The sequence below is a fragment of the Lonchura striata genome, chromosome 13 (genome assembly GCF_050655825.1).
Source record: "Lonchura striata isolate lonStrDom1 chromosome 13, ASM5065582v1, whole genome shotgun sequence".
Lineage (NCBI taxonomy): Eukaryota > Metazoa > Chordata > Aves > Passeriformes > Estrildidae > Lonchura > Lonchura striata.
Window position 1 is genome coordinate 5,941,255 of NC_140715.1, and position 15,189 is coordinate 5,956,443.

General features: G+C 36.9%; 1 protein-coding gene across 1 annotated transcript in view; it reads right to left on the reverse strand.

Annotated features, from left to right (window-relative positions):
• Positions 1 to 15,189, reverse strand: part of DOCK2 (dedicator of cytokinesis 2) — a 158,896-nt gene that overhangs the window by 113,950 nt on the left and 29,757 nt on the right. Inside the window, exons 22-25 of the mRNA XM_021531902.3 lie at positions 12,921 to 13,055; positions 10,601 to 10,709; positions 4,227 to 4,297; positions 3,844 to 3,950 (exon numbers count right to left, since the gene is read on the reverse strand). Of these exons, the coding sequence (XP_021387577.3) occupies positions 3,844 to 3,950; positions 4,227 to 4,297; positions 10,601 to 10,709; positions 12,921 to 13,055 (422 nt within the window). The remainder of the gene's footprint in view (positions 1 to 3,843; positions 3,951 to 4,226; positions 4,298 to 10,600; positions 10,710 to 12,920; positions 13,056 to 15,189) is intronic.

Consider the following 15,189-nt stretch of genomic DNA (forward strand, 5'->3'; position numbering starts at 1 on the left):
ACACACACTTGGTTCTCCACCCAATTAATTTGAAAATCAATTGGATTTAATGTACAGTAAAAAAAGCACCTTTAGAATTTTCTATTTTAAGCCATGGCAATGTAAATGAAAGAAGATTTGTTTGCTATTTACAACAGCACGGCACAGAAATGTTTTCATACCACTATAATATTATGTATTATATAATAATGGATTTAATAATAATGTAATAATATTACATTATCTATTATATTATGATATTGATACTTAATTTTGAATTGATCTTTTCACATTCTTCAGTGCCTGCACTTAAACATGGTGTGGACTATGATATTATATATACTATAGATATAGAGAGATACTATATATATATATATATGTGTGTGTGTGTGTGTGTGTATATATATATATAGTATATCACCCAATACGTAATATACTGCCCCTATGGTAATTACAATGCTAAGGTTAAAAACAAAACATAAATGCAAATAATCAAAAATAACATTTAGATTTAAAAAAAAACACCCTGTAATTATGTAAAGGATGATTTTCTGCCATTAGTAATGTAGTGGCTGCTGGGTGAAAGGAAAGGAGTAAAGATCATTACCAAACAGAGAAACTCCAACATTAAATACCCTAGAAGATACTTGGGTGACACCACTGAGGCAATAGGAGCATTCTTAGCTTGCCATTCTGTGTTACAGGAATGACAACTTCATGGAATCATCTCAGGAAATAGAAAATATATTTGCAAGAGTCTATTTGGCCCTGACCAGGTTGCACCAATGATGGTGTACAGGTGTGTCTGCTACTCCATTAAGGAAAAATAAAATAAAATAAGAAATTTGTCAGTTTCAGGCATTTTAAATTCTAAAATAATGACAATTCTAAATCCTACATTACCAACAAGGAGCTGTTTTATTCTGTCACTTCATCAAACTACTGACATACAAAATGATTAAATGAATATTTTCTAGTTAACTGCTTGTTAGTACTATCATTACATAAGTCATGATATTGCAAAAACAATATATCATGATTAAGCTAAAACAAACAGGGTATACTTTAGTTTTATTTTTAAATGAGAGCAAGTTGATTTCTCTGTTTTGGGCAAGTGCTTCTTCAGAGGACTTCTCTTATTTTAAACTAATAAATTTAAAAAAAAAATCAATTTCCAGAGAGTCCTCTAAAAAGAACACAGCTAAGTATTATTATATAATTATACACCAAGTATTATCAATTATTAATCTAAGTATTAAGTATCACAGTAAAAACATTTTAAGGTAGATCTTGCACATAAAGCACATCCCCACAAGCACATGAACAAGCAGTTAATTTTTACATACTATGTATTGGGTGCACTTTAACTGCCAATTACAAGTTTGGATCACAACACACAGATATACAGGATACACGTGAAACAGCAGGGCTGGCAAATCAATCAGTCAAGTGTGATATGCTGCCTTCATGCTTTCAGCTTGGTTCTGCTGTCAAGTGTTTGATGTTAGCAAAAAATAGTGGAGAGCTTTTGGGCAATTAATTTTTTCATCTACAAATTTAAGACTAAATGAATCTACTAACTACCTGTCAGGGAAAAATTAAAATGTATTAATTATCTGGTCAGCATTATGCAAAACCCACCATTTATTGGTTTTATAAAAGGTCCCCAGAATTAGAAATCCTCCTAGCAAAATTTCTTATTCATTATTACCTAAAAAATACAGAATCAGAAACTGCGTCCTCTTTTTAAAATTCACAATGCATCCTGAGGTAGACATATCCCATGATAGACCAGCTATTTATTTCAAGACATCAGACAAGCTGCATTTACAAGCAACCAGCAATCTATTATTATTATTTATCTGCAGTAGTAAAAGCTTTAGAGAGTATTTTGCATTAACAGACCTCAGCTAAAGGAAAGGCCTGTTAAACACATGAAGCAAGCACCACACTAAGCAGAGTATAATGAAGGATGCTTGGGAAACCAAAACTCTTTTCTCTTCTGGAACACACAGGTGGATGGAAGAAAGGAGCTGTAGGATGTACACTAATGAATAGAACTGTGAAGTACACAGTTATTGTATGCTCAACTCTTTTCCTTTTGAATATTTATTAGGGTTTATTCCTTATTATACAAGCCTGGGATCTGCTGTCCTGACCATCCCTGCTGATCTGTGAACTAATAACAGCTGTACTTCAGTGACACGAGCTTCTTTAAAGAAAAGCTATTTAACCAAAAAAAGTTTATAGCTTACACCTAATTTCTCAGTATTAAACACAGGGTAGCTGAACTCTACTAAGATCAAGAGTTGAGGAGAGTTCCTTATTTACACCCAAGAGTCTTTCAGTCTTGTGAGAGGATATTTCTCTGGTCTAAGTTCTGCTCACCACAAGCACCACAGGTAAAACCAAGTCTGGCACTTCAGATTTCAGAAGCAGCAGCAGTAAAGGCAGCTCATACTGCAATGATGTATCAGACTCTGCTTGTAAAACAGAAATACAGTCAACTACCAGAGCAAACTGTGAATGCAGGACTAGAAGTGTTTGAAAATTAATTAGAATCTGGTCTTAATTGTTTGGATCAGTGTCTGGAGCTACCTAAGCTGCAGCTATTTGTGTTTCACCAATTCAAAGCAAATGTGAACTATGTTAGTTCATATGTGAACTAACATATACTATGTGAACTAACTAACTTTTTAAACTATGTTTTTACACATAGTTAAAATAAAACATTACAGCTATTAGCCATGAAATATTAACATCAAGATAGGTTAAAATATTACTTAATTTAATCTAAGCATAAAAATCACCTACATTATTTTCTTGGCTTTCTTTCCTAGGAAATCTACAATGATCTTAAAACATAGCAGACACAGCTAGTTATTGTTAAAGCTTACAATATACAATTCAGTCTCAGTGGAATACAACACAGGTCTGCAAATAAAGTGTAATTTTTATCTGTCCTGGCTAGTTAGAAGTGCATCACTCTCCTGCCAGCTCAGAATGAGGTGAGCAAAGCAATCCTTTCTCAATCTACTCACACACATCACTATTTGCAACCCACTGTTGTACTGTCAAGTTCCTAGAATCATTATCTCCAAGCTGTCAGAAATTGGAGCTCATCTGAGTAGTCCGTGTGCCTTTGAGGTTCTGAAGGTTATCTACACAGCAAAAAGGTGGGGAGAGAGAAGCAACCATCCAGTCCATAGGAGAGGAGTCAGAACACTGAACACTGAGCTGAAACTTATGTAAAACTAGGCTACTCTGATAGGATTCCATCAGCAAAATTTCACTCCTTCAGCAAAAAATTCACTTGTGATAATATGAAGGAAAACTGAGCACTATGGTGATAAAGGCATTTCAGTATCATTAGCACTCCTGAGAGCTGAGAAAGACACAAAGTTCTGATAGAGGTCAAGAAGCATTGTAGTTCCTTTAAGTGGAAATGCTGCATTGCAGCTCAGTGTACCACAGCACAATCAGATTTTTTTTGCCCTCTTCCCAGGTAGAGGCCTTACTGAACATCTGTGTTCACAAGGTTTCACTTCCTGTTCCTATTCCAATATATAACTTAAAATGGGTTGAAAGGATATATAGCTCACCCACCTAACCACTAGAACATAAGAAAACCACACAAAACTGTTCCTCTGAGCTCCACCTGTTCCTTGCTCTAGGCCAGCAATCACACTTTGAACAGCTCTTGCCATCCTGTGGAAAGATGAATCCCCGCCAGAGCCCAGGCTCCTGGCATTCACACTCTTTCAGTATTTGTTTCACTCTATTTCAAATGTGAATTGCACAACACCTAAGTCACTGAAAATTTTCACACATTTATTTGAAGCCTTGGAGGCATTTTGTATTTACCTTGTTTTTTAAAAAGGTTGCTGCGTACGATTTCCTTCATGGACTGCACTTTCTGCTTCTGTAGCTTCACTGGTGGAATGCAAGTGTAAAATTCATATAGTAGTTGGCTGCACGAAAAGGAAAAATGTCATAAATACCATACAGATGAATTCATCAGGTGTTAATAAGCACAGAGAGAAAGAGCAAAAGAGCACATATTTGTAAACATTTATCACTTTTTAAGACTTATTTATGTATCATGAATATTGACAAGAGACCAGTAACAAAAGTATCCAGGGATCCACCACTGTCTTGATCAGTAGGAACTGGTGTAGCTTTGTGGACCTAAACTGACCTATAAGAATTAATTGCTGACAACTAGGAAATGTTCAAGAGTGACTCACCTCAGTAACTTGGCGTCAAAAACCATTTCAACATCATGAAGAACTGATGGTATGTACTTCAAGGCAGCAACCTGCATTGACAGACAGGTCATGTTAATCCTGTGTGTTTATACATGCACATGAACAGCACAGAGCACACCACTGAGACACAAAACAAACTGATCAACTCAGACTTCTTTTTCCAGACTGAAATTTTAAATCACATTTGAATAAATTTCATCACAGTGTTGCATATGCTGAGGATATACAGAGGAACTTAACTACCATAGTTCCAAGTGGATCTAACTCTCTTTGTGAGAGTTAAACCAGCCCAACCAGTGAAAGGGCCCAGGCTTTGTAGATTATCTCCCTGCATTATTATTAAGTCATTATTATGCAAGTAAGTAAACCAAGCACTGATCGAAGGAGGAGCTGTATTAATTCCATGCCAGAAATGTGTCATGCAGGAGGCAGAAGTCAGGGCAGCAATCACCCACCCACCCCAATGCCACCTTTCCCAGAGCAGATGAAAAGGGGTGTCATGCCCCTAACCAATCATCTGTGGGATGGTTTATCTCCGTCTATCAGTTCCTGAGGTATGTTTTGATAGCATCGTGGGATAATCAAACCTTACCCTGACAAGGCTAAGAGACAAATTACTCTTCTTACATGGATAAGAAAACTTCAGCAGGCAATTTCAGGCTCAAAATCACCACTAACACTTAAGGCTAATATGCATAAAAACCCACTTGTAGTACTTTACTTCACTGTGAAGCTTCAGGGTATAAATTCCTACTAACATCATGCTAAAAACTAAATTACAGTGATGTGAAGCCTTCTATTACTGATCTATTTGATAGAAGCCTATCTAGGTTCAATATTTCTCTTACCTGTACACAGCAAGCTCCTTATAAAAAACTTAGTATCTTTCTTGAGAGTAGGGGGCTTAGAATGAAGACAATCAGAACACAGATGTCTTTGGCTCTCTTTTATACCTTTTAACCACAATAAAACTATCTTTTTATTTGTATAAGCTTCCACTGCAATAGCCAATTAAAAAAGAACACAAAACACAAATTATGTCTTGATTGTAAAAGAGAGCTTAGTCTGCAGCACGAGTGAATACAGTATTTCAAAGAGACTCAATGCTGGCTTATGATACCTTCAGATAAAGTCATTCTCCTGCAGATCTCATCCCAGATTCATACACAAACCTAGAAAGGTCAAAGGAGCCTTTAAAAGCTGTTGCAACTTCAACAAAGAGATTTTACCTTCTACTGATCCTGGGCAATCCCTGGGCTATTTAAAGCACCCAAACAAACACCTGTGTTGGGCTGGAAACTGCCTCCAGCTTTAATTCAAACAGGTGCTGCTCCTTGCTTTTCAAGCAACAGGTACTGCATGAAGAGACTGCACAGCAGCATCTGAATTTCATTTTACAGCACTTCACAGGTACTGTGATAGATGTTTGATAAAAGATAGAGCCACCAGTACACAAAATATTTCAAGTAGTACTTCACTGACACCTGGGCTATTGTGCTGACTTTCACATATTCCCTGTTCTACACTTGCATAGGAGGGGAGGATAGAAATGCAACCTCTCTGCAGATCCACAGTTCCAGCTGAAGTACAATAATGAGTATATCCCCTGCACTATTTTAGGCTCCCAAGTTTCATTTGCAATAATTGCTTCAAATGATGCACTATGGACACAATTGAGCACTGCCCTTAATGAAGTCATAAAAATCTAGTCAGCAGTACAAGATGTTCTGCATTCTTCAGACTTTAAGAGATTAGTTTTTTAAGCAGGATACAGATAAACCCACAGCACTGCAGAAAATTATTTCTTACTTATACAATGTGCAGTTAAATTTATTTTAACCTTTACTCCTGACCAAGCTTATTTTTAGCTGCCCTCTTTTTGCAGCATTACATTATACATATTCATGAAATTTGAGTACCCATGAGATGAGAAGTACATTCGAAGAAATCACTGGTGCTCTGTTTCTTAATCTAATTTTACTTGCCATCAAGGCAACTTGAAGAAGTTACTGTGCCATCCCCCTTTGTGTACCACAAGCAAAGCATCACTATCAGTACCTTTCTAGGTTTATTCTCTCCTAAGAAAAATGTACTGGGATGCATAAATTGTTTAGAATCTACTGCAGCAGCAGGGTGGATCAAAATTGTGTGGGAAAGAAAGAGAGAAAGGCAGCAGCTTCATATTCCATTATTTTTCATATTTTTCATTGTCACAGATAATTTCTTTTTCCTATGTTTCAATGACCTTGAGAACATGTCATCTAAGGTTTCTGAAAGCACGCAGAGCACAGGGAGATGTGTTTTCTCAAATCAGTGCCTAGGAGCGAGCTGGGGAGCGCTGACATTTGCAGCAGACAGGACCATCTGTAGGTCAAACGTGGTGTGTCAGCTGGGGAGCAGAACAGTTGGGAAAGGAGCAGGGGCTTGATTTGTAAATTAAGGTTGAGAGCACAAGCTGGTCAATGAAAGGGCACACTCACAGACTACACATCACAACTCAACAATGGAACAATCTAAAAAACACGTAATTTGAAATTTAAAAATCATTCATTCAATTTTATTCTCCAGAAATAGAGGATGATTTAAGCAGACACAAAACACATCCACTATAAATGATGTTTTTTCCCTGAGTGCTCAGGCAACAGATAGAAGGTAATGATACCTCCTCTATTCCCAAGCCTCCCTTCACCAAACTCTTTGCAGTTTCTGGAGACTGATTTCCAGATTTCCAAATTTCAAGGACTCTCTCCCCCAGAAGTACAGACTTCATGAAAAAAAACCTCTCTAAAATCTACAAAAGTCATCAGTAATGGCTACAGAAGAGCAATTGATAAATGCAACCAAGCTGTAACTTCACTCCTGCCAAAAGAAATTAAAGAAAGGTTTACATCTAGTGCAAAGAAAGCCCTACCACTGTAAAGACAGTGTAATCATGAACTAATTGTTTTAAATAATTACAAGAAAAATCTGTCAAAAAACTCTTAAAAGGAAGAATCCTTACCCTACAGCTGCACCTTGATTCTTGGACTGGTGAAATGAAACCACTCCAACCTCTATCCTAAGGGCCAGCCTTACAAAGCAGCATGCCAGGACCTGCACCCAGGCCACCCTGCAGCTCAGATGGTTGCTCTTAAACATCAGCACAGTAGAAATATTGAAAATATATTCCTAATTGCAGTTTAATTACTTCATGCTGTGCTGAAGTTGAGAAGCATTCTGTCTGTATCTTTAAACACAAAATAGAAGTTGACCAACTCCAGAAGTTTGTTATTTTTAAAAAAAAAAAAAAGGTTAACATGGATTAATATGTACATTTCCAGTTTGCCAACAATGAATTAAGAATTCAGTCTTCAGCTGTTCATAGCTTACATGACCAGTACTGGAAACAGAAGCAGATATTTGCCCTTCCCAAAGCTCAGGCACTACAGTAAGCCAAAACCTCAATCCACTTCAGTAGCCTTAGAACAAGGACTGAAAAGTGATTTTTAACTTTTTGCAAACATATACAACATTTAACAGATCAGGAAGTAAGATAGCACTCAGCAGATAAAGTTAAAATTGAAACAATAAAGTGCTTCTGGCACAGATGAGGCTGTTCCACATAACACATAATTTTATGAAAAAATCCTTTCCTGAGTGAATTAATTTTCTATGCAAGTCTGAGTGTGATTCTATCACTAAAAACAGCAGGGAAATTACTACTGGTTAAAATACTGAGTTCTAAATTAAAAAAAATTATCAGAGACCAGGTTTCAAAATAATTCTTTAAATCATCTACAGGTAAATCTGATAGGCATGTCAACAAACAAGGATGACATAAGAGTTAAAAATTCACATTCAAAGGCTCTGCATACTATTTCAAGTTTCCATATTCTGAAAAACCCAATTTAGCTTTCTTCAGGGCTCCTAAACTTTCTTCTGATATCTTTAGACCATAATCTACTTGAACACACTCAACTGATCCTACCAATCTATGTTCCACTTATCAATGATAATTCTAAGTGTGACAGATTTAAGCCAGTTTTAATATTCTGATTATTCCTGTATTTTTCCAACAGATTCTCTGAACTTCCCTCTCCGGGTGCACAAACTGTAACATCCACAGAGTCCCATGTGTCTGTAGAAACACTGAATAACCACCTGTCCCTTACTCTGCAAAGTTAATTTGTACTACTACAACATCCATCATTGTCATCTCAAATTCCCCAAGGGAAATCAGTGTTGGATTTAGGCAGAGACAGATTTATGAATTTCTTTCTACTACTTTCTCCTCCCTCTCAGCAGAAATTATCTCAATTTTCTGGCCTGAATCCACCTACCAGAGCAGGAATCTCAAGTATCAGCACTGAAGTGTCCTCCAAGCAGCCACAGAAATTCTGTTCCCTGTGAAGGCTGTGTCTGCCTATGGAGTTCTTGAAGTAATTTTATATTTTTTGCCCCCACTAAACTTATTTCCAGCTGGAAATTTTATTGTCATTCTGCTTATTCCATTCTTCTATCAGAATTTTATAACATTGATACAGTAGCTTTTATTTACTGTATGTAAAGCAATCTCTTTGTGGGCTTCCCTCAGAGACACAGCTGTGTAATTAGTATTTGGAACAAGAGCAAAGTTTATGCTATAGACCAGTATTTCACATCTGCCATAAAAGGTTCCTGCTAAAAAGAAAACTTTCAGTACCTTATGCAGATTTAGAGACTCAAAATCCCACTAGTGCTTCAGGGTTATGAATAAATAGGACCTATTTTGCACAACTGATGGCACTCAATAGAAATCAAAAATTTGGATTTTCAATATAGTATTGATCAAAGCATAACTGTTTAGTAACTGGTCTGTTTATGAAACACACAAACATGCTCTTTAAAATTAGCATAGATTTCTTTCATTTAGTGCTTTCCAGAGATGCTCAGCTCTGTTTTCAAGGTTCTGCTGTTTCTGAGAGATATCATCCAAGATGTCATGCATGTTTGCTAAACAGGTACAACACTGGGAGCTGGCATTAAACATGGAAAGTTGGAAATGGGTGTAGGCGCAGTCACACTCCTCAGTCCACGCAAGCTGTGGTGCCACTGGCACTACAACCTGCTCTGAAACACTCCCAGCAGCCCTTCAGGGGCATATGCCCCTTGCACACCCAGAAACTGCTAAAGAAGAAGTTTTCTGTCAGCCTTTCTTGTCACTCTAAGAAGAAAGTGTCCTGCTCCTCAGAGGAGACACAGATGAACAATCCCACACAGCCCCCTGAGATCAGACAGGGCAGGATGCAGGGATGTGACCAAATCCTCCAAGGTCTTTTCTTAATTAGTACAAGTACCATAAGAACAAACACTATTATATAAACTCCTTCAGTATTACTTTAAAGATGCTTTTTTTCTTCAGAAGATCCTCCTGCTTCTGATGCAGTATTCAAATGTATAAACTATTCCCAGGAAGGCCTCGACAGAATTGTCAAGTAACAGAGTATCTGACTGACTTTTAAATGCATTTAGAATATTACTGTAACCATGGTATTATATAATTAACTTGGTATTTACTTTCTCAGCTCTTTTGCAGTTGCACATTAAACATTCCATGCAAAGTGTCAGCTGATACAAATCTCAACATCAGCCACCTGAGGTTTTATTGAACAAAGACTTTTTCATGGGTTTTCACTTCTAATCTAAGTCATATCAAAAGGAATCAAAACACAAAACCAGAGGAAAATTCAGGCTGAATGCATACAATGAGTTTTAAATAAAGAATGTGTGAAGCATCAATAGTGCAGCTGTCTAATAAATCTACATTTTACAGGAAATCTTGAAAGTTTTTCATCTTAATACAGAACTGCAAATTATTTGATATTAGTGATATTAATAACTCCTTTTTTTCTCATTTTCTTTAAAACATTAGATTCTGACATGTTAGAATAACTGAGATAGACATGAATGGCAAACCCTGATCCTTTTAAAAAATGTAACTCCCAAAGACTGAGACAATAACATTTATTTTCCCAACTAAGATGGTGAAATCCCTGTTTAGCATAATCTGGAGAAACTCAAGAATTAAACATTCAGGTCCCAGGAGGGGATTCATGTCATTAGATTGCTTGAAATATTCCAACATCTGTGCCTTGGTTCTTTCCTTGACTACATTCACTGAATTTCTCTAAGTGTATCTTGTCTGACCTTTTCAAACTAGGCTTCAAATTTATAAGATAACCTGCTCTTCCAACAGAGGGGAATTACAAAAAAAGACATATTGGATATATTTCCTGAGTGTCTTTTCCTCGATTTAAAGAGAAGAAAAATAAAAAGCCAAAGTGCAAAAACCATATAGAAAACCAAATCCAACTGGTTTCCAAGAACACACCAACCTGCAACAAAATGGCAGTTTTATGCTGGCTTTTCATCAGGTTGTTGATGGATTCAAAAAGTCTCCTCATGGATTCTTCAAATTCTGTTTGTTCTTTGCCTTCATATAATCTGTTGAAAGAAGCATTAGGTTATTCTTTCAGGTTTCATTCTCCAAAATGCAACAGATTTAACATTAAATATATATTCCAGAAGCTGATCCAATATTATGTACATAGATATTTCCCCAATGGGTTATAACTTCTATTCACTGTAACATGTGGAAATTCTTCAGTTTGAACAGTGCAATAAACACTTTCAATTGTTTTAAAAGGCTCTAAACCATGACACCTCCCAGATTGGACCTTATATAAATAATTTTATTTTCAAAGTAACTTATATGGAAAAAAAATTGGTTTTTTTTCCTCACTACAACTGAGCTACTCCAGGATATTTTTCACAAATTATGACAATTTCTGTCTTCTGCTGTTGCCACTTTTTCCAAGAGCTATTTTTACTGGCCCCATTAACCACTCTGCTTTTTGAAAACAGTCTCTATTTGACACTTAAAAGTTTGAAAGTGCATTTAAATTGAGCTCACTCTATTATTTCTCCATCCCCTGTTCTAAAGTTTGAATCCCTCAGATTATCCCTCCTGTATTGTTCATACTGGCTCCTACTATTAAACACTGCCTACCTAAAAAGTAAAAACACTGGTGACATGTGAAAATAGTTATATGAAAGAGTTGTCAAGAGTTAAAGAAAAACAAGCTAAGAAAATAGCCAAGGTGACAAGAGAGTCCTGAAATGGGAGTAGAATACTGTGAGCTGAGTGTTGCCTCTTCTGCTCCATCAGAAGAGAAAAATCTCTTTTTAAAGTTATGTATTGCAGTGTCATTTGATTTTCTTTTCATTTTGAAATGTAAGGTTGCCTACAATAACAATAATTGTCCAGTGAATTTAGAGTTTCAGACCTCTAGTTAAGTAGGAGTAGATATGTGCAGCTGATCACCTGAGTATGCAACACATTGCAATAACCTACTTTATGACAGATTGTCCCATGAACACTTTAAGCTACAAGACAACACAAAGGATTAAAATGAGGACCAAAGTTCTTCCTGAAACAAACCTCTTCTGCTTTCTGGCCCTTATGCAGAAAATAAATTTTCCATAATCCTCTACACAATGCTTCCTTCCCCAAAACTCTAATATACCCTTCTGCCCTGACACCTATGATAAAAATATAAGATAAAGTTGTATTCTGCTCTCCTGAGCACCATCTCATTCCTTACACAGGTTTACACCTTGTTTACCTGTATCCATCTATAAGTGGTAAATTCCTAGATACAATCATTTTTCTAAAGTACTATCCATAGCAGCAAATTCCTTCTGAATCTGGTACTTCAAACAAACCATCATAATCCAGTGAGTAAACTTAATTTAAAAAAAATGATGAATCTACATGGATTTTTTTTTTTTTTAATGGACAATGGACTATCAGAGATAAATTAGAGCACCCACTGAGGATAAGACAGCTAGAACAGAACCTTCCTGTTTGGTGAATGCCAGCCACAAACACAGCACCCAAACACTCACTCTCCCTTACAGGTCTGAGTCTGCACTGCCTGACCCCTGCCCCTGAAATCCTTCAGCCACAGAGCCAAGGGAAATCAGAACAAGCTATAGGGGGAAACCAGCTCAGGATAAATGGAGAAAGGTGAAGCAGAAAGTAATTGAGGAAATGGGTCTGTGGTATGTGAGGAGAGTACAGTTACCAGTGTGTAATATTTCTCCTTCCACTTTTCATTTCCTTTGATCTCCCCTGCTCCTTCTCCCCTAAACCTGAACCCCTCTTGTAAATACTACACCTCAGTTTGCCTGAGCTACACACACCTAGTCCATGGAGTGTTCCCTGTAAATTCCTCAAGAGGAGGTGCAAAACTCTAAATTCAGTGTGACCATGGCTGCTGCAAAGACTCTGCTCTGTGCACAGTCTGAGGTGTTCTCAAGGACAAGTCTCCAGCCTCCAGCCATCTGTTGAGACGTTTGGCCATCCACTGGGCTTAGGCCAAGCCACCTGACACAAAGAATAATCACCCTTTGAAACATGCTGCTATTACTAAATACATCTCTGGAACTTACACTGAGAATCAGAAAGAAGATTTTGGAATATTCCCTCTACAATAGATATCTCAGCATTATTTGTATTTTAAAGCAATTGCCAGTTTTATTTGTAAAAATAAAAAAACAGCTCTGTTCTAGAATCAACTTCTTCTACTTCTCAGTTCTCCTTCTATGTCTGATGTTAGACAGCTAATTAAATTGCAATATGTGAGTACTTACTGGGAAAATAATGTCCTTGATCTAACAATGAACTTGAAAACATATTCCAGTGCTTTCAGAGTTCTGAGGATAGGTTCACATTGCTCCCCTCGGCTGGAAGTATCCAAGTATGTCTTCAGAACACTCATTAATTTCCTGAAGTTTAAAAACATTTTAAAAAATAATTTTCATTATTATTTTTTATTACCTTCTTTAGCTTCTTTGGCAGTTCTAAATACACGTTCATGCTTGGTCAAGCACGTACAAGAAAACAGACTGAGTGTATTTCTGGATTTATGTTGCACAAATTCTTCAGTATAAACAAATGAGGAACAAATTCTTGGCTGTACAAGCAAGAGAGAAATCTGAAATCCCAAAAGAGCAGCATGACTTTACACAATCCTAGAAACACCTTTACAGAAGTTTGTAATACACAAGCACAAGGTATCACAAAATATTCTTTCTGCCTACATCCACTGAGCAGCAATTAAACACCACTGCATGCTCTAATTAACAGCATGTAAATATAACATGTAAATAAAGCAGTACACAACATCTGCTTAAATTATTTATTTTATTTAAGCATTTCCTTATTCTGTATCTAAAAGCAACTTTTGGCTAAAGACACTGCTGGCTACCGTAGAGCAGAAGTTAATCTAAAACTAAGTCTCTTAATTTGTAGTTATGGAATCATCTCAAGTTATTAAAGCAATACTAATGATGCAATTTTCATCTTAATGCAGCCATAAGAACTAAGATAAGGGTGGCTAGGGTTTTTTTCCCTACATCTCAACAAAAATGGAGACCTGTTGTCCCCTAAACTAACAAAGCCAACAACCAACTCCCTGTGTAACTAATACACATCCCCAGCCAACTCACATTTCAGAACCAAAATGCTGTGCTTTCAGCCTCTCACTCTCCTGGGTATAACATCCATTGTGTGTTTCCTTTTGCTCCTTTTCACAGCTTCTCTGAGTTGGAACAATATTTATCCAACTTGTATGTAGGGGTAGTGCATGTTAAGCCGTCTCAGAGATCTCTAAAATCCAGGAGAAAGGATGGCTCAACAGGAACTGAATAAATAGGTAAAAGTTTGGCCAACCAACCATATCATAACATGGTTATAATATGTCTGGGACACAGTATTTCCTTCCTAGTTAGGAGTTAGGCCACACACACACTTATTTATGTCATAAATGATTCTGGAACCAGAGTAAATTTTCCATGATGTGCATTGAGTCAACAATGCCAAGAAAACACATGATATGGGGAACAATTATAAACATTATTATTTTGCCTCTACCACATTGATTAAGTCACCAGAAACTCTCAGCCAGGTCAGTCTTACAAATATTTTATGCAAATAAGGCTGTGCTGAAAGGTTCTGTACCCTTCCTTTTCTTCTTTCACAGTACTATAAAGCACTAAATTACCTGTGCTTATTATGTATGGAGTGAGAGAGGATTGAAGAAGAGCACACAGTTTGTGCTTGAGCTTTCTGAGCCCACCAATGCTCACTTCCACTTTACGGAGGTGTGAGAAAGGGCTGATTTTGCACTGCTGCCTTTCAGCTTTAGGAAACTCATGGTCTAATGCATGATTTTTTGTGACATTTAGTGTTGAGTTTGAACTGATGCAAATTCAACACAGCCACTGGAAGATATCCCCAGCTATTCCAAACCTCCAGCTCAGGTCTTCCATATACTATTCATATTCCAAATTAAAGTTCTGCTTCAATCTGCCACTCCATTAAGCTGTCAGAAGGAGACATCAGGTAGATTAAGAACCCACATCCATCCTCTTAGAGAACATCCCAGAGATCTGCACCAGCTGAAGATGTTACCTTCCTTCATAATTCAGTCATTTTATCCTGCCATCATCTGCAAAAGCCTATTCTAAATAATCCAGGATTAAATTTGTTGTATAACATGTCTGAACAGTTTTTACTCTTTTCTATGAGTCCATGTCTTCCTATCTGGGTTCTGTGCAGAAGCTCCAAAAGTTGAAAACAAACAAATAAATGAATAATCCACAACAAGTTCATCCATTGGCATGACCATGAAATACTAAAAGTCCATTTCACAGCAGGACACGTAACAAACAGTAGAATTCCAGTTCACTGCACTGAACCCCTCCTGACACAACATCAGACTAAAATGCATATGAAGACTTGACAGTTCTCAAACAATTATTTTTCCTTTGAGTTTGCTTAATGTGAAAAAAAAATGTGGAAACCTATGTAAATGGGCTAAGGAAAGCTTCAAGTCCTCACCTGAGGCATTTCAGCTTA